General features: G+C 38.5%; 1 protein-coding gene across 2 annotated transcripts in view; it reads left to right on the top strand.

Annotated features, from left to right (window-relative positions):
- Positions 1-2,073: 2,073 nt before the first annotated feature.
- ZDHHC21 (zinc finger DHHC-type palmitoyltransferase 21) overlaps positions 2,074-22,175 on the top strand; it is a 42,873-nt gene continuing 22,771 nt past the window's right edge. The window contains exons 1-7 of one of the 2 annotated variants that reach the window (XM_067315477.1): positions 2,074-2,110; positions 3,174-3,312; positions 4,363-4,460; positions 11,499-11,701; positions 14,053-14,151; positions 16,931-17,042; positions 18,685-18,823. In XM_067315477.1, coding sequence (XP_067171578.1) covers positions 11,548-11,701; positions 14,053-14,151; positions 16,931-17,042; positions 18,685-18,823 — 504 coding nt within the window. In that variant the 5' untranslated portion in view covers positions 2,074-2,110; positions 3,174-3,312; positions 4,363-4,460; positions 11,499-11,547. Of the gene's footprint in view, positions 2,111-3,173; positions 3,313-4,362; positions 4,465-11,498; positions 11,702-14,052; positions 14,152-16,930; positions 17,043-18,684; positions 18,824-22,175 lie in introns of both variants that reach the window. The other variant, XM_067315476.1, reaches the window with a different exon arrangement.

The raw sequence follows: 22,175 nt of genomic DNA, 5'->3' as shown, positions 1-22,175 counted from the left end.
CCATGCTGGACTTTATACAAGACAAAGTCAATACTTGTCCTAGGTATGTTTTCTCCTTTAGAATGGACTTCACCATAAAGACTTATCATTGTCTATCAGAGAATCCCAGATCAAATCTATTTGGATTTCAGTAAAAGTGTCAGGTAATTTCCATATTTAGAGCCTTTACGAGTTCAGTTGGGAAGTCAAGCACATAGTTTCCCACTTTTCTTCCAGCACTGTACTTCCGCAAAAGAAATATTAACAAACAGGAAGTTTTCTGCTGATAACTGAGCCAGAATAGACTACTGCCTTTGCTCCAAAACCTGTTTTCTCTCTGCAAATTCATGAGTAGAAAAAACACAAGCTATCTGAAGAGACTACTGATTTAGTGACTACATAAAGGCCATTATCAGAGCACCATTACAGATCTGCAAATATCTGGTATTGAGTAGGAAATGACATTATTGACTTGTCTGATTCTTTTTCATTCTATAAAAATCTTCCTCCTATCATACTCTCCCTCTTATTCACCTTTCCATTTTATTTTCTAGCTCCCTGTTTTCCTTTCCTCTCCTTTTTTTTTTTTTTTTTAATCTATGTTTATTCTTCATGCCAGTGGAAAGTTTTCACAAACCATCTATTATGACTTACACATATAAACAGAAATTGGTATGTGAAATATGTCATGGAATAGAGGCAGAAGCTGGCTTTTTGTTACCTTTCCAGTAATTCTTTGTCCATGTTTTTTAATAGTCCAATGAAACAGTCTATTTTCAGTGTTACCTGTTCTTAGGGATATGCATAATTTGTTATTTGAGGCATCCCTAGGTTTACTTGAAATATATTTCATTCTCTTTACAGACAACTCCTAGTTCCTCCAGGAATAAATATTCACAAGTCAGAGCAATTTTAGTTTGAAATGTTAATAATTACCCTAAACAATAAAAGACCACAGGCACTGAAAAAATCAGGGCAAAGGCAAAATAATCTCGATGAAAGCTTGAAATCTACCTGAACTCTAAGCTGACTTTACATTTTGGGTACTTGCTTTTCAGAATAATCATTATGATGAAATTTTAGGAAGCATGTTTTAGTGCTAAAGAAGAGTTTTCTGTATCAGAGCTGATCACTGCACTTTTCTTCAGGCTTCCCATTTAATTTATTATTGTGTAGGAAAAATGCTCCAGGGCAAGAGTCCATCAATTTAGAATGGGAACCATGCCACTCAAACAGATGGAGATACCTCTAGGTAGCCAAGAGATCATGTATGTGCATCAGCTCTGGGTGCTCAAGGCATGATTCCCAGCTGGGAATGCTGAAACTGCTGTCCATTACAAGCTGCCTGTGGCGATTAGCCACTGCTAATCCCTCTCTGGACAGAATTAACTTTTAAAAACAAAAATTTGCTTCCACAGCCGTATAAGGGACTTCTGTGAGCTGCATCTGGAGACTGAGGCATTGACCTCATCTGCAGTGCTTCTATTTTGATAGAAAATCACAAAGGGACTCTAAGGAGATGAAGGAGAGGACTTTTCTTGATTTTGCTTTGTTTGGGCTTGAGTACATCTTTCAGCATTCTACTCAGCTTTAACTGGATAAAAATGAATTCACATTCAAAAGAAGATTAAGTAAACAGTAGAATCTGAAAGGAATATGTCTTTTCAGTTTTCCTCCTCTCCACTCCTCTCCTTTCTATATCTAGTACTCCTATACAGGTTGCCAGAAAAGTGGCAGCACGAAAAGTGGTTTAATCATCGGTTCTGTTGCATACATCGCACTTCCCTGCCCACTGAGAAATACAAGCTTTCACTACCAGTTGCGTTCCTGAGCTATTACTGCTTCGGAGGAAAGCAGCAAATTCTGAAAATCAGCACTGTGGGATCCAGATTTACTGCAGCCGAGAGGAGGCCAAGAAGGCACACGGCACACTCGTGTGCTGCACTGCATTTGAACACACCCCATGGCCGTGCCACACCGAGCTCCCTGCAGACCGACACCTAGTGACAACCACACCGGGGCCACCTTAGAACGTGCTGGCAACAGATAAGCAGGAACGGCCCTGTAATGTGTGCATGTAATACTCTTCTACAGCTTTAACCAAGAACTGCTACAATAATGAACCCAGAAGGTAAGGGTTACACGCTCTTTTCAGGCCTGTAGCTAGGGAGAGAAGGTTACTGCAACACGACCTCTTTCTGTGCGCACAGGGAAGGTGAGGTGCAGAAACGTTAAACCCACCCCGCGGGGATAACGCTGACGCTACAGGGCAAAAAGTCGCTTTCCCAAGCGGACCCCGCCGTCCTGCCCCGGCTGCCAACTGCCGACGACGCCAACGGCCGGCGGGGCCTAACCCCCCCCCCAAACCGCACCGCGGACCCTTCCTTTCCTTTCCTTCCCGACCGGCCCCGCCCCCACCGGGCCGGCGTGCCCTCAGCGCGCATGCGCGGCTCCGGCGGGTGGCGCCCCCGGCTCGCGGCGGCGGCGTGGGCGCGCACGAGGGAGCAGCGGCGGCGGCGGCGGCCCCCGCGGTTGCTATGGAGACCGGGGGAGAGAGGGGCGCGTGACCGCGGCACCGCCCTTCTCCCCCGGGTCTCGCCAACGGTTGGTTCCGCCTCGTGGCCCGGCGGGGGCGCGGCGCGGCGCGGGGGCGGGGGCTGCGCGGCCCCCGAGCGCCCGGGGGGAGCGGGCGGCCCCCGCTGGGAAGCGGCGGGCGCAGGGGCCCTGGTGGCGGCCTCCCGGCTTGCGCAGCTCGGGGCGGCCCGTGCCCCTGGCGGGGCCCGTGCGGGAGGCTCTCGGCCGGCGGCTCCGCTCGGGGGCCGCGGGGCGCCCTGCGCCGGCCGTTGGCGAGGAGCTCCGGGCTGCAGCGGGCTCTGCCCGAGGGCGCGTCCCTGTCGCTGCCCTCGGGCCTCTGCTTCGCCCGCGTTACACGTAATTTCGGAAATACTACTTTCTGTGTAAAGAGTTGGGGGAGGGAAGCTCATAGTCGACTTCATGAGTATGTCCTTAACTGCGAAATAAATAAATCCCCTTGTCCTTTTCCGCGAAGCTCCGCAATACTGCTCTTTATGCTATGTGGCAGGGAGGGTGTCCGTTGGTTTTGGGGTGGTGGTGGAAAAGGTGCTTGGGCGTTGTGCTGTGTGTGCACGCGGTTTCAGAAGGAAACACCTGCAGCCGTTGATCTCTGGTCTTAGTTTCAGACCTTCATTTTCGATCTTCAATAGCTACTGAAATGAAACTAGGAAGTTTTCATACCATTTGGACTGAGAATCAGAATGTACATAAATAACTTACACCATCTACCGAGGAGGGCTCTTTGGTCGGCATTACTTGGTGAGACTTTCTTGTATTTGCGATAAATAAGGATATAAAGCAAATGTATTGATATCAAGCCATGTCCCAGGCCAAGCAGGGGTAGCATTTTTCATGAATGCTGTAGATGCTTTTTTTACAGGAATATCTCGCAGGGTAGTTATCTATCTATATAAAAATTCAGTTTGGAATGTCTTGCCTACCTCAGTTGTCCTGTCAACGGCCACTTTATAGCTGTGTAGTGCCCAGGTGTCTCTTAACATCTATCCGCTGTATAAACATTTGCAATGCTAGGTACTCAGGGTTTTGTCATGGCAAAAATATGCTGGTGCTTGTATTAACTGGTTAGCCACATACCAGTTTTGTTAAATTGAAGAACTACAAAAACTGTAATTATAATTCTAGCCTGACAATAGCTCTTCACATAAAAAGCTTCTTAAAAGTAATTGAAAGATAAGTTAGTTGTTGCATTTCCATCCAGTATTTTTTCCCTTAAGGTGTATTTTCAGCTTTGTATCTGTTATTTTTAGGCTGTAATTCTTAAGTCGACTACAGAGCATTCCAGAAAAGTCACAGATTAAAACTATTGCTGGATCTACAAGTTGGCAGATGCTGTTGATAGTTGTGTGCTTGCTTTGATTATCATACAAATGCTTATGATATCTATCCCCTTTTCTAATTCACTTAAAATACAGCCTTTTTAGAACATGGTGTTTTTCTCACTGTAGGTGTGTATTGTATAGAGCATAATTTCTTACTGAAGTGGTAGTCCAGGACTACTTGCTCCCCTAAAGTGAGACAGAATGTAAAAGTACAGAATCTTGGTTTCTAGCTGTAGCTATCAGTTCTATATCAGCTATATATCAGCCGTAACAGCACAAGGAGTATGTTTTTATCAGTTTGGTGTTATACTTTGCAAGATGAGAAACTGGGTAGTGCTTGTATTGGGATTATTTATGAAACTTTTCTAAACGTTTTTGAACAGTCTTGATGCAAAACTGTGTAACTTTTAGAAGTTTGTGTTCAAACAAATCTATTAAAATAATCTTTATTTTATGTTAATATTTCCAGTTAGTGCGGAGCTTCTGTTCTCTTGGAAGTGACTTCTTGCCTGCTGGATTCATTCTGTGGTCTCATTATTCAGTGGACATCACATCAGAAGTCATAGTGTAGGTAATTATAATGAAAAGTATGGGATTTATGATGTTGTTTATTGAATTGGTCAGACAGGAAAGGGGTTAGAAAGAAATGCTCTGTGTCCATGCATTGCTTAGAAAAGGTATTTTGTGAAAAGACAAGAATAACTTTTGAGCATATAAGAACAACTGAGTAATTTCTTGACAGATATGAAGCTTTTCACATCCACAGCTGCTCTTTGCTTTCAGATGTTTTGTATTTGAGGTGTTTATTTAGAAGAATTAGTTATAAATTCTGGTCTGAGAAGAAAAAAAATATAAAGCATCCAGATTAGTGTTATGTGTATTCTATCCTTAATTATTTTGTTGAAAATTTTTTAGATTTTACATATATCCATATTGAATGCATACTGATGTAAATCCCTTAAATTAATTGTTATTTTGCAACTGAGTTGTCAACCTGCTCATAAACTTTTTTCCCCCCTATATTGCCATTGTTTTCCTCAGAAGTCGTGCATTGTAAAAAACTTTTTAAACAGAATTATTTGAGGTCAGTTTTCTTTTCTTTGGGCATAACTTTTTTAAAGGAGTGAATGTAGATTTTTAAAAGTATGTTTAAAAACAGAAGGTTACAAATATACCTTAAATCTATGATTTAAATTGGGATCTTTCATTTTATAAATGTGCACATGGAGTTTTTTTGTTAGTTTGATTTTTTTTTCCTGCATATTAATTTATCTGTGGTATGTAAAGCAAGGGAGGAAAAGCTCACTTTAGAGGAAATCAATACATTAACATTGTTTATGCAGTATTGCTGACAGAAGTATAAAGAAAAATATAAAAAAAATCATTGTAACAGGAATGCAGTTTGTGGAACACAAAGATACTTTTTAAAAAAATTATTAAAGTAAATAATCACACGCAGGCACAAGCTAGTCATTGACTTATAAGGATTTGGGATGTATTTCCATTGTGGGAATTCTTGTTGTCTCTAGAATATCTCTTACTAGTTACTGTTCGCACATTATACTAAATAGGCCGCTGAGAAACAACTGTTTTAGTTCTTACATTCCTCTGTTACGCTTGTTGAGCTGTTACTTCCTCCTCTGAGGATGTGCTCCAAATTCTGAATTCTCTTCTGATAAGGAAAACAAATGGATTTCCTAGCGGTCAGCAGTGTTTTAGGCTGCCTGTGGTTTTGTTGGCCTCTGCATTTCTGCCAATAGCAGAAAAAAATCAGTTTGCCAAAATTTAGTACATGCCCTGGGCTGACAAAGAGAAACAAATAAGCATTATCTCATATGACTTTGCACGTCTGTTTTAAGAGGAGCATTACAAAAACAGCTGTGCTTGAAGTGCAAAGGGGCTTCTAAACAAAGATTCTTAAGTATTCTTCATTTGCATCATACATAAACCTTGCACTGAGTAGGCAATACTTTTGTAGACAAAAGCTTTTTCATCTGTAGGTTCGAAAGAAAGATACTTGTTGTGCTGAAGAATTATTCTTGATAAACCCCATGATTGATTTTAAAGTGTTTTCGGAAAGTTAGTTATTTAGTAGTCAAAGTTAGATCAAAGGTAGAAAAAGAGAGATGAGGTGACATGGGGCATGCAGAAAAGTAGGTCTGATTGGGACTAGCAAGAATGAATTATGTGATGTAAGCGATAGTAAGATCCATACTTGGCTATCATGCTGAAAGCCCAAAACACAGATCTGTTCTCATGCAGTCTAGCATTTTTTAACTCATTAGTTGCCTTTACTATTCTACATAGTAGTGCAAGTATAAAGATTAAAGTAGGTGGTGAAAAAGGCATCAATATAAAAAACCTCAAACAGCCTCTTCTTCCCCCAGTTGTTTGGTTTGCTAAAAGATCAGAGCCTGATGAAAAATTTAGAGCCAATCTCTATTATAAATGTATTGAAATTTGTTAACTTTTCACTTTTGCAAAGGTTTTCATAATGAGTGCTAATATGATTAGAGTGCACATGTTCATAGCATGTGTTGTCTGAGTGCCCCTAATTGCCAAAGTGCATGTTCTCAATAGCTGAATGTAAAAGAGAAATACTGGTCTTTCTTTTTCCAGTATAAAAGCAACTGTTAAGTGTAAGCAGGAGATCGAGGCTGCTAATTTTGGATATACTGTAGAAACATCAACAAGATTTGGCAATTCAGAGAGTATTGTATCTGATGCCCAGGTTGCAAGAGTAGGTGACTGCCAAAGGTCAAGTGGATGTGTAAGCACTATAGACCAAAAAATATGTATGAGCACGTGTGTGTATCTCTGTGTGCATGTGTAAATGAGTAGAGGGAGAGAGTTTGACTGGAATGATTATGTATTCATGTAATGTGGGTTAATTCCAGCTCAGTCATGTCAGAAGAGTTGAGGACAGGAAAGGACAGGGTAGAAGCAGGGGTGAATTGATACTGTTAAGACTGAGAGAAATAGACAGGGACCTCTAGAGCTTGTCTATCCTAACTCCCCTACTGAAAACACTGTCAGCTAGAGCAGATTGCCAGGTCTGTGTCCAGTGGGGTTTTGAATGTCTCCATAGATGGAAGCTCTCCAACCTTTCTGGTCAACCTTTTCCAGTGTTGACCCCCGTCACATGAAAAAAAATTCTTTTTTTAGACAAATTTCCTATATTTCAGTTTGTGCCCACTGCGTCTCATTGTTTCACTGGGCAAAAGAATCTGGCTTCATATTCTTTACTGTCCCCCCATCAGATATTTATACACATGGATAAGATCCCCTTGAGCCGTCTCTTCTCCAGGCTAATCAGTCCCAGTTCTTTCAGCCTCTCCTTGCATGTCAGATGCTCCAACCCCTTTATATCTTTGTGGCTCTTCTGCTGTATTTGCTCCAGTATGTCCATGTGTGTCTTGTACTGAGGAGCCCAGCACTCCAGATGTGATGAATACAGGGGAAGGATCACCTCTCTCGACCTGCTGGCAACACTTTCCCTCATGGAGTCCAGGAAGTTATTGGACTACTTTGCCTTAGGGACATGTTGCTGGCTCGTGGTCAACTTATTGTTCACCAGGACCCCCAGGGGCTTTTCTGCTGACTGGCCCCCAGGCTATCCTGGTATATAGAGTTTTTTCTCTCCAGGTGCAGGACTTTGCACTTCCTTTTATTAGCTCCATGAGGTTCCTGTCTGCACATTTCTCCAGCCTGTCAAGGTCCCTCTGAAAGCCAGCACATCCACCAGTGTGTCAACCATTTTTGAAGGTGTTTTTACCACCTTCAAACTTGGTGCGCTCTGTCCCATTGTCAAAGTCATTAATGAAGATGTTAGCACTGTTGGACGCAGTATCAACCTCTGAGGTACATGACCAGTGACTGGCCTCCAGCTGGACTTTTTGCTGCTGATCACAACCTTTTGAGCTTGGCAGTCAGTCCAACTCAACTGTCCACTCATGTAGTCCATACTTCATCAGTTTGGCTATGAGAATGTTATGTGAGACAGTGTCAAAAACCTTGCTCAAGATAAACAAGCGAGATGATCAAGATAAACAGCATCCACTGCTCTCCTCTTATCTTCTGAGCTAGTCATCTAATCTCAGGAGACTATCAGGTTGGTCCAGCAAGATTTCCTCTTCATAAACACATGCTGACTTCTCCCCATCATCTTCTTGTTCTTCATATGTTTGGAAAAGGTTTCCAGGATCATTTGCTCCATCACCTTCCCAGAGATCAAGGTGAGGCTGTCCTGTGGTTCCCTTAGGTCCTCCTTCTTGCCCTTCTGAAGATAGGAGTGACATTAGCTTTCTTCAGTCCTCAGGAACTTCTCCCAGTCACCATGACCTTTCCAAGATAAATGAGAGTGGCCTCATAATGACATTGACAAGCTCCCTTGGCATGTGTGAGTGAATTCCATCAGACCCCATAGACTTGTTTATGTCAGGTTTGTTTAAATGTTCCCTAACCCAATCCTCCTCCACCAACGGTAAGTCTTCCTTGCTCCAGATTTTCCCACTGATCTGAGAGGCCTGGGAATGCTGAAGGTCCATTCAGCAGCAGGCCCACATTTTCCCTAGTCTTCCTTTTGCTGTTGCTGTATTTGTAGAAGCTCTTCTTGTTGCCCTTCATGCTTTGGCCAGATTCAACTCCTGGTGGGCTTTGGCTTTCCTAATCCCAGACCTAAATGCTCAGAGAGAGTCTCTGTATTCCTTCTTGGTCGCCTGCCCTGCTTTCACCTCCTGCATGCTTCCTTTTTACATTTGAGTTTAGTCAGGAGCTCCTTGTTCATTCCTGCAGTCCTCTCTGCTGCCTTTCCTTTATTTCCTTTCATTGAGATGGACCATTCTTGAGTTTGGAGGAAGTGGCTCTTGAAAATCAACCCACTCTCCTGGATCCCTTTGCTCTCCAGAACAGTCTGTCATGGACCTTCCAAGCAGGTCCTTAAACAGGCCAAAATCTGATCTACTGAAGGCCATGGTTGTGATCCTTCTATTTGCCTTGTTCCCTCCTCTCGTGATCCTGAACCGCACTGTTTCATGATCACTGCAGTCAAAGGTGCCTCTGGCTTTCACATCCCTGACCACTTCTTTCTTGTTTATAAGTATGAGGTCCAGCAGAGCAGCTCCCCTTGTTGGCTTCATGATTTGTGTCAGGAAGTTATCACTAATGCACTCCTGGATTGGTTGTGCACTGCTGTGTTGCTCTTCCAGCACATATCAGGGTGATTAAAGTCACTGATGAGGACTGGGTCTGTGAACCTGAGGCTTCTTTCAGTTGTCTAAAGAAAGCTTCATCTGCTTATTCTTCCTGATCAGATAGTCTATAGCAGACACTCATCACAACATCACCCACACTGGTCTTCCCATGAATCCTGACCCGTAAGCTCTCAGCTGGTTCATCATCTCTTCCAAGGCAGAGTTCCATGCATTCCCACAGCTCTCTTGCATAAATGGTGACTCCCTGTCCTCACCATCCCAGCCTGTATCTATCCATTGCAGCACTCCAGTAATGTGAGCTCTTCTATCATATCTCTGTTATGCCAATGAGATTGTAGCCCTGCAATTGCACACAGACCTCTATTTATTCCTGTTTGTTCCCCGTGCTGCATGGATTAGTGTATAAGCACCTCAGATGGACACCCAGTTGTTCAATTCCTCAGAAAAAGTTTATGAGCTTCCCACATCATGCTGTGCTGTCAGCACTTCTTTATCTGCATCTATATACTGGAGGTTGCCCACCTACAGCCCTGTTTTGTTGATTACAAGGTGTCTTGTCCACATCACCCTTCACCCATTGCTTACTAGCTGTGTCCACTGCTTCCTCAGTTGATTTTTTGGATCACCACCTCCCTCTTCTCTCATTCCTAGTTTAAAGCTTTCTTTAGCAGGTTGACTGGCCTGTTGGCAAAGATGCTGTTGCCCTACTTCCTCAGGTGGATCCAGTCAACTCCTAGCAGTCCTCAATCCTCAGAGACGGTCCTATGTTTTAAAAGCCCTTTTGTTGATACCAGCTGTACAAACAGTTGTTGAACCATAGTATCCGTACACTCTTCCTCAAGCCCTTCTCCCATGACTGTCAGGACTGAGGAGATACCACCTGTGCCCTTGGCCCTCACCCCCAGAGTCATATAATCATGTTTGATACACCACAGGTCTTCCCTGGCCTTATTGTTGGTGCCCATGCAGAAGAGCAGCTGAGGAAATAGTCCACTGGCCAGAAGAGCTTTGTCGGTCTCTATAGGACGTCCCAGACCCAAGCCCCTGGCAAGCAGCAAATGACCCCAGGCAGCAGACTGGGGGACGCTTTCAGTTTTTTAGACCTTGCTCATTGGTATAAAAGATTAGTAAATATGGTACTAAATCTTTTTTATGGTTATCATAAATTTATAAAAGATTTTGAGGGCACAGTAACTGTATTCAATATGCAGCACGAGTTTATAATACAAGTGTTATTTGATGCATTTTAAAATAAAAATAAGCACTTAATACTCTGCTGTACTTGAATAGGAATATTGTTAAGCTGAAAGACAGTAAACAAGGGGTTATGATAAACAGTGCATAGAAGAAGGATGGGAAAATTCCAGTTTGTGTGGGTCTGATTTTGATTAATGATCTGGAAAAAGAGGAAAACAAGGAATAAATGAAACTTGTGGGTAATATTAAGCAGAGGAATTGTTAATGCCTGCAAGTGGCATGAAACAAGCAATTAAACAAAACCTTTTGACACAGAGATGGTGTCTGACTGATAAACAAGATGAAATTTCAATGCAAAAAAAAAAAAAATTATAGGAATGGGAGGAAATCCATCTGAAGAGAAAGATACTTATGCAAATGCATCCTGCCAGGAAATACAATGATAGTAGTTCTTCCCTTGAAGGTTCTGATGAATATTGCTTAAAACTTTTAGTGCTGGGAAAGAACAAAAAAAAATCAGGTTATGAAATTCTGAAGTTTTTGATGTAGGACTTGGGGTTTCTTCAGTCTAGAAGATAAAGCACAGTGTGCTAAACGCTATCAGAATAGAAACCTTGATGTTTTAAGTATGAAAAGTAGTGGGAAAACATGCTATCATAAGATTCCTCTTACTGATTTATGTGAAAGATGTTAGGGAAGTGTGGTCCCATTCTCTACAGATATGTTACAAATGGCATGAAGGAAAAATTTTTGAGCAATGAGGAAAGACAATAAATTCCCAGGAAGCTTGTGAAAATTTTGTCATACCAGCTTTTAAAAATTAATCTTCCAAAATGTGTTGGGAAAATATGATAGGCAGGTGGGAGGAGAGTGTTTGTATCCTTTTCTGCTGCCACCTGGCAGACGCTGATTGCTTGCTTTCCTTATGACTTACTAGGTTTCCCAGGCACTTGTTCTACTTGCATCTTGGTGATAAATGTTACTTTTTAGTGAGGCGTAGCTAGGTAATGAAATCATAATATAGTTCTCTTCCTGATACACTAACTGCATAAGTGAAACATTTACAAGTTTTCATTTAGTTCCTTAAATCATAAGCTGACAGTTTTTTTCTGTTGAATGTGTATGGAAACCTGTAGGTTGCATGTTCCTAGTTTCACCTTCTGTTTTTTTTTTTTTTTTTCCCCAATCTCTCTAGAATCAGTTTTTCTTCGTGGATGTGACAAATTGTCATCCATTTGTATTCAATGGGTCTACGAATTCACTTTGTGGTTGACCCTCAGGGTTGGTGCTGCATGGGCCTTATTATCTTTGTCTGGCTGTACAACACAATCTTCATTCCCAAAGTCATCCTTTTTCCTCACTATGAAGAGGGACATATTTCAGCTGTGGCAATTTTGTGTAAGTCTGTTTAACTCGGTTCTTTTTTTTCTACACAGTACAAGTAATATCTTTAGGCAATAGTTAATATACGTTAGGTCAGATTATAAAGGAGAAGATGAAGGTGTGTGGCTTTAAGAGCATTGGGATACATCCTATATTTTTGCATTCTGGTAACTTGAGACTCTTTCTTTCTTTCAAAGGTATTATGGTAAAACTTGCTTGTGTGGAAACTGGGAGAAAGAATTAATAAGGCTAGGAAGATCTTTAGCTAGAACTCATATGCTAGTAACAGTTAATCAACTGTTATAGTTAGGAAAAGTTGACAGAATTTCAGGCCTGCAACCCTTAGTGCTTGTAAGAAATTGGGGGTGGTAGTATTGATGATTGACGAATTGGGTTTTGTTAGTTTCATCATATATCCCTTTATGGGTCAGCCGTAGGAGTTACGCTGGGTAAAATGCTTGAAATATAACCAGAGCCAACTTACTATGAAGATGGACCATTGTGAGTGTCCTTTCACAAAGAGGCTTTGAGGTGTAGAATGATTTGGAATGAAAACTATATCTGGATTTGAATGGGAAGGCTGAGTAATTTCCAGCTCAGTGCTGGAGCATCTACATTTTTGATTCAGTAGGAAGTATATTCTGGACACCTCTGAAAATAAAATTCATTTCTACTGGAGACCAAAGCTGAGAAAACATTACTTATATATGGCTGGTTGCAACCATGGATTGTTTCTACAGTATGATTAATGTATATTTTCCTAAACATTAATATGTTGTAGTTTGAGCAGCATTTAGATATCTTTAGGTGGTGATTTGTTTTTATTGTTTTTTAGTATAACCAGTTCTGTCATGAGAAATCTCATAATAACTGTGTAACTAATAGTGTAATTGCTTTGTTCATGATGTTTCATAGGTGGGGATGTTTTGATGTGGAGAAGAAAAGCCTATGTTAAATCAAGCATGAAAATGTGCTGTATCCATCTCAGAATTTTAATTTTTCTTTTGAAACACCTTAATGTTTTTGCAATATTTGTGTAAAAGCAAGGTGAAGAACATTATACTGGTGGTTTGGAAAGTTATAAGAAAGCTTGCGATTATTTTGAACTACTCATCCTAAAATTTGATGTAACTGTTGTTTCTTTAATATGAGGGCTAGCATTACTGCATGCTGCAGTTGTTTGTTTTTTTGATATGTTATTAAGAGATTCTTGAAATCAAAACTTAATAAATAGGATATGAAAGATTCAAGATGACTTTGAATCTTTGCCAGGATGAGGCTGAGCTATCTTTACCATTACCGCAAAGTTTTGTGAAAAATGGGCAGAGGCTTGCAGACGCATACATGCTCCTCATGTCAGTGTTTGAGATAGAGCTTTGGAGCCCAAGTTTTACTGCTCTTGCACATCCAGCATTCATGGAGGATAGATTAGGGGAGAGGCCCATCATAAGCTAATAATAGCAAGTCTTTTGGGGTTAATGAAGGAAGTTAGGGAAATGTGCTCGTTGCTAATAGCTGGAAAGCAAGGTGAAGGATCACTTTATACTTGCCAGCTTTTCAGTTTATTTTCCTGAGTATCTTTGACTAGCCATTGACAGCTCAAGTAGTAGACTAAAGGGAGATACATGTAGCTGGTCCAATATCACAGTTCTGTTTGTGAAACCAACTGGCCAAGTATGTCTGGAAGAACACATTCCCTTAGAGCTTTCAAACTATGTCCTGTGAAGCTTTGGTGGATGGCACAGAGCTAGTTTATGAGCCTGATGGATCTGTGAAGTTATGCTGGTTAAAAAGTTAGGTTTACAGCTGTTCCAGAACTTTGGGACCTTGTAAGTTGCTCTGTAAGCCCAAATGATGGGAGTTTATCCAATGAATGTAAAAGTTGATGAATCATGGAGATATCAATACAATACGTTGTGATGGATTTTTTTTTTCTTTCAGTTCATTTAAAAACTAAAGAAACTACTTATAATGACCATTGCTTTACGTGGGGGTCTTGAAAAAGCAGTTATTTACACTTTGTATAATTAAAGAGTGTCCTAATCTGTCCCCACCAAGATAATAAAATAGAGTTTTTAAAACTTTTTTGCATGTTAAACACTTAAGCAAAGTGTTAAAAGAATAATTGCTTAACACTTGCTTTGTAGAGAGGGTTTATTATTTATATTAGTAAGTACATTTGTTTATTAGCAAATCCAAAATACTGTTGACTGTAATCAGATGAAATTTTTGATATGTTATCTTCATTTTTTACACTTAACTTCTCTTTTGCAATTTTTACTTGCTTGAAATATTTAAAGTGTGATGTATTATTACTCCTGCTTTTTTTTCTGCCTGAGTGTAACCAATGTTATATATTTTTTCAGGTTATTACTTTTGCTCGTTGTTTTGTATAGCTTCATTACTAAGAGCCTCGGTAGCTGATCCAGGAAAACTACCTGAAAACCCAAAGATACCACTTACAGGTATAAGATATTTTTAAATAATACAGGATAGGCTGCTGCAGTTGTTTTCTTATCTTAATTTTAATAACTCCTAGATTATAAATAACAGTAACAATAGAGTTTAGGTTCTTTTGAATTTTTGATTAAAAGTCACTTTTTTGCCCTTGGAACAATTGGGATTCCATCTGATCTTATGAGATTTAGTTGAAACAATGAGCAGTCTATGTTGAAACCTGTGTAGTGTTAATGACATGAAAAAGGTCATTTTAATTTGCTATTTCTAACTCACAAATTGCTAGCATTTTTACTTGTGTAGACCCAAAGCTTCTTTTTAAAGACTAATATTTCATCAGAATTTTTGCTATGCAGGATATTCTGCTAGGTAATTTTCACTGGAAAGAATTGTTTTGGGTTCTAGGCTTTCAGACATATTGCATATACTTCTGACTTGCTTATATTTGCTAAAAAAATGTTTAGAGATGCTTAGTGATTATAATTCTATAGCTTTTTCCTAAGTATGTTTATGAGATATTAAAAGCAGTAGTATAAAGTACTATTATGCTGGATTTTACCTGCTTGTGAGGGACACATTTTATTGCAGTGATGTTGGTATTGGTATATTGGTGTGTTAACCAAATAAATGTGGCACTGGTTTATCCCACAATTCCTGTATGGTATCCAAGGCACCTGAAATAGGAGAGAATTTAGAACATTCTTAATTTTCCATGGAGAAAGCCAATATTTTAATGAATTACTTGTTTTATGATATTAAAGTATTTTTCTAATGGATAGAGCTTTTACATGGCAGTTTAGAATGTAATAGGGTTATTAAACAGCATGAGCTTTGTCACATAAACAGAAAATGCTTTTTGAATGTGAAAGATGTATCAAATGTAGTGAGTGGTGAATGTTTCTCCTGCAACATGATGGAGGTCAGGAGTAACATTGCTCTCTTTAAGAGCAGTGAGAGTCTAGGATGGAAACGCTACCTCTTTGGCCTCAGCCCGGATGTTATGACACCCACAAACTACACAGGAGGAAGGGATGTATCTCCCTGAGATTCAGATGTGAAGTTGATCTTAGAAAGTCTCATGTCAGTGTTCTGCTTCTGATAACTAAGCCTTTTATCAGATAAAAGTGGCTTAGGCTTGGGTTCCTCAATCAAAGCTGCTGCTGCAGGAATAGCAACATGGAATCTGCAATCTGATAGGGTGAATGAACACACTTGATAAAGTTGCAGACAGGTAACCATTACAAACCATTTACTTTCATGCCCAAAGGGTTCTTGCTCTTTAGGGGGATACCTTTGAAGAGCTCTCCAAACTTTGATATTCATGCTTCACTTATTTCATGACATCTTTGTAGATCTGAAAACAGAGCACTTGGGCTTTCTTATGATAATGATGCTGTGATTTGATTTGTGCTATATAAGGGATTTTGTCCTTTTTAAAGTAGCACTTCAGTTCTCTGGTGTTCTGTAGGTTGGTAGCAAGACACGTTTTTGCATGGTCTGAATCATATTTGATAATGAGGTTGGGTGTTTCTAAACTCTCCTGGTAGCTATGCTATTAGGGAGTGACACCTTTGTGACATTAGATTCATGGGAACAATTGTAAATCAGCTTCCATCTGGTGTTATCACTAGTTCAGTGATATCTGATATTTCTTTACTTCTAGCATCAAAATGTTATTTTACAGCAAGAAAGACAAGATGAGAGCTGCCAGCAGGTTGTCCAGAAATGCTAAATTTAACTCTATTTTCTTTACACAGTGACAATTATTTTACAATACAAAATTTCAGAATGTTGTACTGAAAAACTAAGCTTAATTTTACTTTTCTCCTTGGGATTTAATAAATTTCTCTGCATTAAAAAAAATCTGTTTAAAGGGAAACAATCAGTCAAAGCATTTTAATATTCTCAAGCATGCACCTATTTTCTTTAAAGAAAGAAAATATGTATTTTTGTAAGTTAAAGTACTACAGAGTTGTTGTGGGTTTTTTTTCCTCTGTAAAGATGAAGTACTTTCTGAACATGTCATTAGAGTTCTCATTTTCAAAGGTTTCCTCTAATTTGGGAGAGCCAGTTTGAGGTATGTAATAGATAAACTGAACAATAGTAGCTCTTGTTAGTTTCAACTATAGTATTTGTGAGTATTCCTATTCAGTATCTCTGGAGATCAGCTTAAAGAATCTCACATTGGGCATTCAAAACTAGTGTGTAATTTTAATTACAAGCCTGTCTTGTATCTGTGTGTTCCTTGCTTGCCCTGTCTATAAAACTGTGTTTTGAGATGCATATCTTAAAATGCTTTGAGATGGAAGATGGTTTGGAAGTGTTCATTGTGCTTTTTATTTTAGTTAGCTTGTTTTGACCAGTATGCATAACAGTCTTCCCTCAGAAGAGTTTGGAATGGTAGGGAGATGTTTTTTTCACAATAGATGTATAACAAAAGAATAGAACTAAGAAGGATTAGAATGAAAAATTATGCTTTTACTTATTTATACCTTGTTTCAGTGACAGCTTTTGTGCTGTAATAATAACTCTCAAGAAATATGTGAAAAGAGAATTTTGGAAAAGGAAATTGGCACAGAATGGTAAAATAAATGCTAAAGTAGTATCTTCTGGTTTAATTAAGGTGGCAATGGGAAAAAAAGTTTCTTATAAACTGCTTAGTTGTGACCCTATGCATTGGTCATAGTAAGAATTTTTTTCTCTTGGAATCACTAGCATTTGCATTTATCATGAGCTTACCATATCATGTTTAAATCTCTCTAATCTGTCTCTAACCTTTTTTCCTAGAACGAGAATTTTGGGAATTATGTAACAAATGCAACATGATGAGACCAAAGCGCTCCCACCATTGTAGCCGTTGTGGACATTGTGTTAGGAGGATGGATCACCACTGCCCATGGTAAGACCATGCCATTTGTTCTGACAGTCTGCTCTTGTTTTAGTGAATCGGGTCTTTCTTATTCGTTTCAAAGTTCATGATCTTGATTATTGCTCATTTGTCATCTTTCTTTTCCAATTGTGCTTAATTGTTTAGGGGTTTAAAGCAGGGTAAGAACAGCTTTGGGACATCCTTATGTCTACAAGTACAGTTGACAGTAAGAACTGTTGCTGTGTTTCCTTTAATCATTGTCAAATTATTATATGCTGATGTCATATAGTTTTGGAGCATTCACATATTTTGATTAAAGAATTGCAACTTTTATTCCTAGAGCTGACATCAGCATAATTCATTTGTAACTTCTTTGTTGCAATTTAAATTCTCATGCTGAAAAAGTTATCCTTTGTAGGAAGTAGAACATAGAATATTAGACATAAAAATAAACATAGACATTAGACATAGTAAAACATAGAATTTATGTTTATTCAGGTGAAATAAAATATTGGATGTCTTTTTTATAATAACCAAAATAGTTGGGGTTTTTTAGATAGTTTTGATTTTTAGTTTACTGAAGGATACATGAATGGCTGTGCTGGGTAGAAAATGTTACTGCCTCACACTATACCCCACTTGTTATTGTATTTCTGGTTTCATAGTGAAATCGGTCATGTGAGTGTTTCCTAACTAGTTTCAGTCAAAATGAACTAAGTCAAGCTTTCTATTTAAACTAAGTCAAGCTAATTGTTTGTTGCTTAAAATGAAGATGAACATTTCTGCCAGTGATATGAGGGGTCATTTCCAGCAAGACAGCAATGATGAGCTGCAGAGGACAGAATTGAGGTCAGGATCCTCCTACATTGATTTAGCCATTTTTCAAGTTACCCTTTTTGTCTATCTCCAGTTTAGAAAATAGTGCCAGTATAATGATTTTGTCATTATGGCTTAGCTTGGTATTAATGTCTGTGCCAGCGCTTGTGCTAGATTTATGCTTGTATGAAATTGCACCCCTGACCAACCTGATTATATCAATATAAGTTCTGTGAAGCAATCTAGACCTAATTTTCAAAAGTTTTGAATCTCCCAGTTAGTATTTACAGAATCCTTGCTGTTCTTTTACTCCTTTGTGTTGCTGTCTGAAAAAGAACTTTCTTAATAGAGGTGTCTGTTTTCTGTCTTCCAGTTTTTCAAACTGTTCATTTGCTTTTCAAATTTCTGGATTCTACATAGCTCACCGTGGGTGAAAGCTATTACGTGGCAATAAAATAATATACAATACTGTGAAATTTTGCAAAGTTTATTTTCATAATCTTGTTACTTGGGTATTACTTAAAATTGTAACATATTACACAAAGTATATTTTCATTACATGAACATAGGAAGAACTGTCTCCTGTTCTAAATAGTCATTTCAGTAATTTAGCCTATGCTTTGAATCACAGTGTAGGCAAACCTTTCTTCACAATAACTGCCATCTTTAACATAGAGACTATCACTCTTATTAAGAATGGAGTGATTAGTCAGTAGCTCTTGCATATTGCCTATGAATTATCACAACTTCTCATATACACAAGTGGTAATAATCTTCACTTGTCTCTTTATATTGTAACTACATTGTTAAAAAGCCTTGATATTACTGTTTTTATATATACTTTGTTTCTCTGCAGGATTAATAATTGTGTTGGTGAAGACAATCATTGGCTGTTTTTACAGCTATGTTTCTACACTCAGATTCTTAGTTCCTATACATTGATACTTGATTTCTGCCATTACTACTACTTCTTGCCACTGAAAAAAGATAACTGGGTAAGACTCTGATTTCTCTACAAAGTGAACCAATAGCTAATACTACAATATAATTTATTTTGGTATCTAGCTACTAAATGTTACTGCCATGTCACCTGTTCACATAGATGTATATTTTCAAGTGAGCAAATAGATTTGTGGTAAGAACAGAGGAGCATCCTGAAACGAGTACAATCTCTGTGTTAAAAAGACAACATTAGTTTTCTTAGAAATCTAGGAAAGGAGGATAAAACCAGTGAGGTTCCTTTAGAAGTGACTGGTGAATACTGGGAAGAAACAAAGTAACTACTTCAGTTGTATTAATATTCCTTTTGGCTTTCTTCAAAGTAAATTTATGCGGAATGTACTTTTCTTTCCTAAATCTCTATTGGAAAATGCTGATATCACCAGAGAAGTGAGAGAAAACATAGTAATTCTGAAAGGAGAAAAATGTACATTGCTTTTGAAGCAATATTGTGTGTTGCTTTGAAAAGATTTTAAGAGATGTGGATAAGGGGAGAATGAAATTTGGCCTGTTACAGTTGGGCTGTATGCTATTTTGATGTTTCAAGGTTTTGTGCCTGCAAAATGCAGCTGAATACCCAAACAGTAAAAATGGATTTACAAATTGGAATACAATAAAAAGGTGTTCTTCAGTTATGAAATTAAAGTCATAAAGTCTCTGTAGTCAGTGCTTGTTTATCTGTATTATCAGTAACGTTCAGAATATTCAAGAGTTTTGCTTGAAAGTTGCTGAATATTTGACTGTGCTGAAACAGGAAAGCTGATACTCTTTTGAAAAAATGTTATAAGATCTAGCTCAGAAAGAAAAGTAAAAATCTCTACCCAAAATCTGAAATAAACTTTGTATTTGTCTTGAGCTATGAAAAGTACAAGCATACTAAATAGAAAAGCCTAGAAAGCAGATTCTAAATTAGATTTAAGATTATGTTCCAGGTGCCCCATATGAAGAAGAGACCAGAACCATTCCAAAGATTGGTAATGTGTACTAAATTTAGTTTTATTTTGTTTTTTTTTTCCCCAAGTCCTGAAGTGCTGCAAACTTTTTCCTCCATTTTGATGTGACACACCAGCATATTCTCTTCTGGTGGCTTCACACCCATCTTTCAAGAGTGCTGGAAATTGGCACTCAGTTATAGGTAAGGTAAGTCCTATTTTTCCCATTTTGTTGAACAACGTAGAAGTTTATTATCTTATTTTGTGTCCTAAATGGTATAAAATAAGATTATTAAACTTCCTGAAAATTTTCTACTTCTGAAAAAGAATTGGACTTACCCTTTTAAGCTTCTTATTTGCTCCCATATCAGTCTGCAGTGGATGTGAAGTCCCCAGAGAAGCATATGTGAAGGTGATGGGTCAAATGCAAGCTGAAAAATATAGGAGTACTCCTTGGAACATCCAAAATTAACAAAAAGTCTTAAATTGAAGTTGATAATGTCAAATTTTTATTATTTGGAGTGTGCCAAAATTGTGGATTTTTGCAAATCTTTCTCAAAATAACCTTTTGGTTCTGAGGTGGTTTTCTATGTTAACTTTTTCATTTATATGAATATTTCCATTTAAAGATTTTAAAGGACTCTAGAAGCATTGAAAACAGAAGAGGTTTTGTGTGCTTTGATAATCTTTCCATAGCCACTGCCCTTTAAACTGAGACAAACCTGTAATAAATGTCTCTGAAAGTGAAGTGCCCACATTAATCAGTTCGTCTCCAGTTTGTTGCCTGGAAGTGGGCTTTTTATGTTCACCTTGTTACAAACATAGATTTGAGGGAACTGTTTTGATTTGCTGTAGTTGCTTTCAAGTTAAAAGGAATATGACAGTTGCAGTATTTCTATATTAGTGAAGTGATGAATACAGTTATCTGAGTAAAATTATTGTGGATACATTATGCTTTGGGTTTTAGTTTCATTAGTTCTTCCAATGTTTGTAATTTTTAAACTAGATTAGCCTGCTACATTGTGGAGGATATAATCATATACCATCTATATTCTGCAGGCATCTTGTGTAAAGAATTTGCAGGTTTTAAGTGCAAGGAAGTCTCCATGATTTAGTATTTGAACTGAATATTGGGTTGGGCATTGCAGTGCTTCCCAAAGGACTGCTACTTTCCTAAGATAAATTCTTTGTTTGGCATAGGCAGAGCTTGTCTAGTGGTGTAGTTTAATGGTCGAGAATGTTTCCTTTTGACTTGTGAGAGCCTCTTGAATGCTGCAGTTTGCTGTAAGTAATTACACTGTGTTTGGACAATGAACTCAAGTTTCTGACTGTCAGCTTTACTTTTTAGAAGGAGGATGGGAAGGTATCAAATTCTTTGCTTGGAGATGGTAGGCAAGAGGAGAAATGGGAAATAATGTTTACTTTGGTCAGATTAGGACCTCCTGATGTTAATAATAAATGGTTCTGAAAATGAGTATGTATAAAACTTTGATCTTCATTGTTCAACTGGGTTAATTTCAAGCCTTTTGGAGAGAGACCTATTTTTAATATGTACCTTTAAGGAGATGTGGCAAGTTAGGATGCAGAGTACTCAATAATTGTTGTGAGCCAGTTTAATGCATTTGCCTAAGCAGTGCATTTGATTTCTGTGTTTGGATGCCTAAATCTACAGAGAGTCATGAAAAAATATAATTCATTGTGGGGGGTTGTTTTTGGCATGATGATAGATTTGCATGTACGGACACTTCAAATGACACTCTTAACATTTGAAAAACTGGATCTGTGTTATAGTATGTTTGTGCTTCAGCGTGATAAAGGTGTTTACACTGTGTATAAACTTGGTAGATACAGCAGGTCTAATCTGTTCCTGGTTGTATTGCCTTATTAAGTCTAGTCGCTTAACAGTATTTGGCTTTCTCAGTTTTTCAGCTGCAGGATGGAGTGTCCTAATTCAGAAAATTAAGAATAATTTGTCTGGGAGTATAGTCAGCATTTCTGTCTGAAAGAGGATATCAGAGCTCTGTTTAGCTGTTTTTTGATAGTGTTGCTGAGGATTTAATATCATGTAACTGTATGCCACAGAATCATTTGTCAGAATTATGTCCCTTTGACATCACATGAGCAGGACAGATGATAAGACCTGGTCACCATTAGTTAGGTGTTTAGGCAATCATCCACAAGACTGTTTTAATCTTCTGATGCAAATTAAGCCTGAAGTACGATGACATTCCAGAGACCCCAGTACATTCTGCCTTTCACAGGAGTGCCATTCTTTGTAGACATTTCTGGCTTTAACCAAGAGCTTTTTTTTTTTTTTTTTTTTCCTTCTAATTGATAGGAGCTAGTGTTTACCACAGATTCAAAAACTGGATAATTTTTTCTAAATGGCCATCTGGAATTAGCTTACTTCCTGCTC

The sequence above is a fragment of the Apteryx mantelli genome, chromosome Z, assembly GCF_036417845.1.
Source record: "Apteryx mantelli isolate bAptMan1 chromosome Z, bAptMan1.hap1, whole genome shotgun sequence".
Lineage (NCBI taxonomy): Eukaryota > Metazoa > Chordata > Aves > Apterygiformes > Apterygidae > Apteryx > Apteryx mantelli.
Note: the sequence above shows the minus strand (reverse complement) of the source record. Positions and strands in the feature narration are given on the sequence as shown.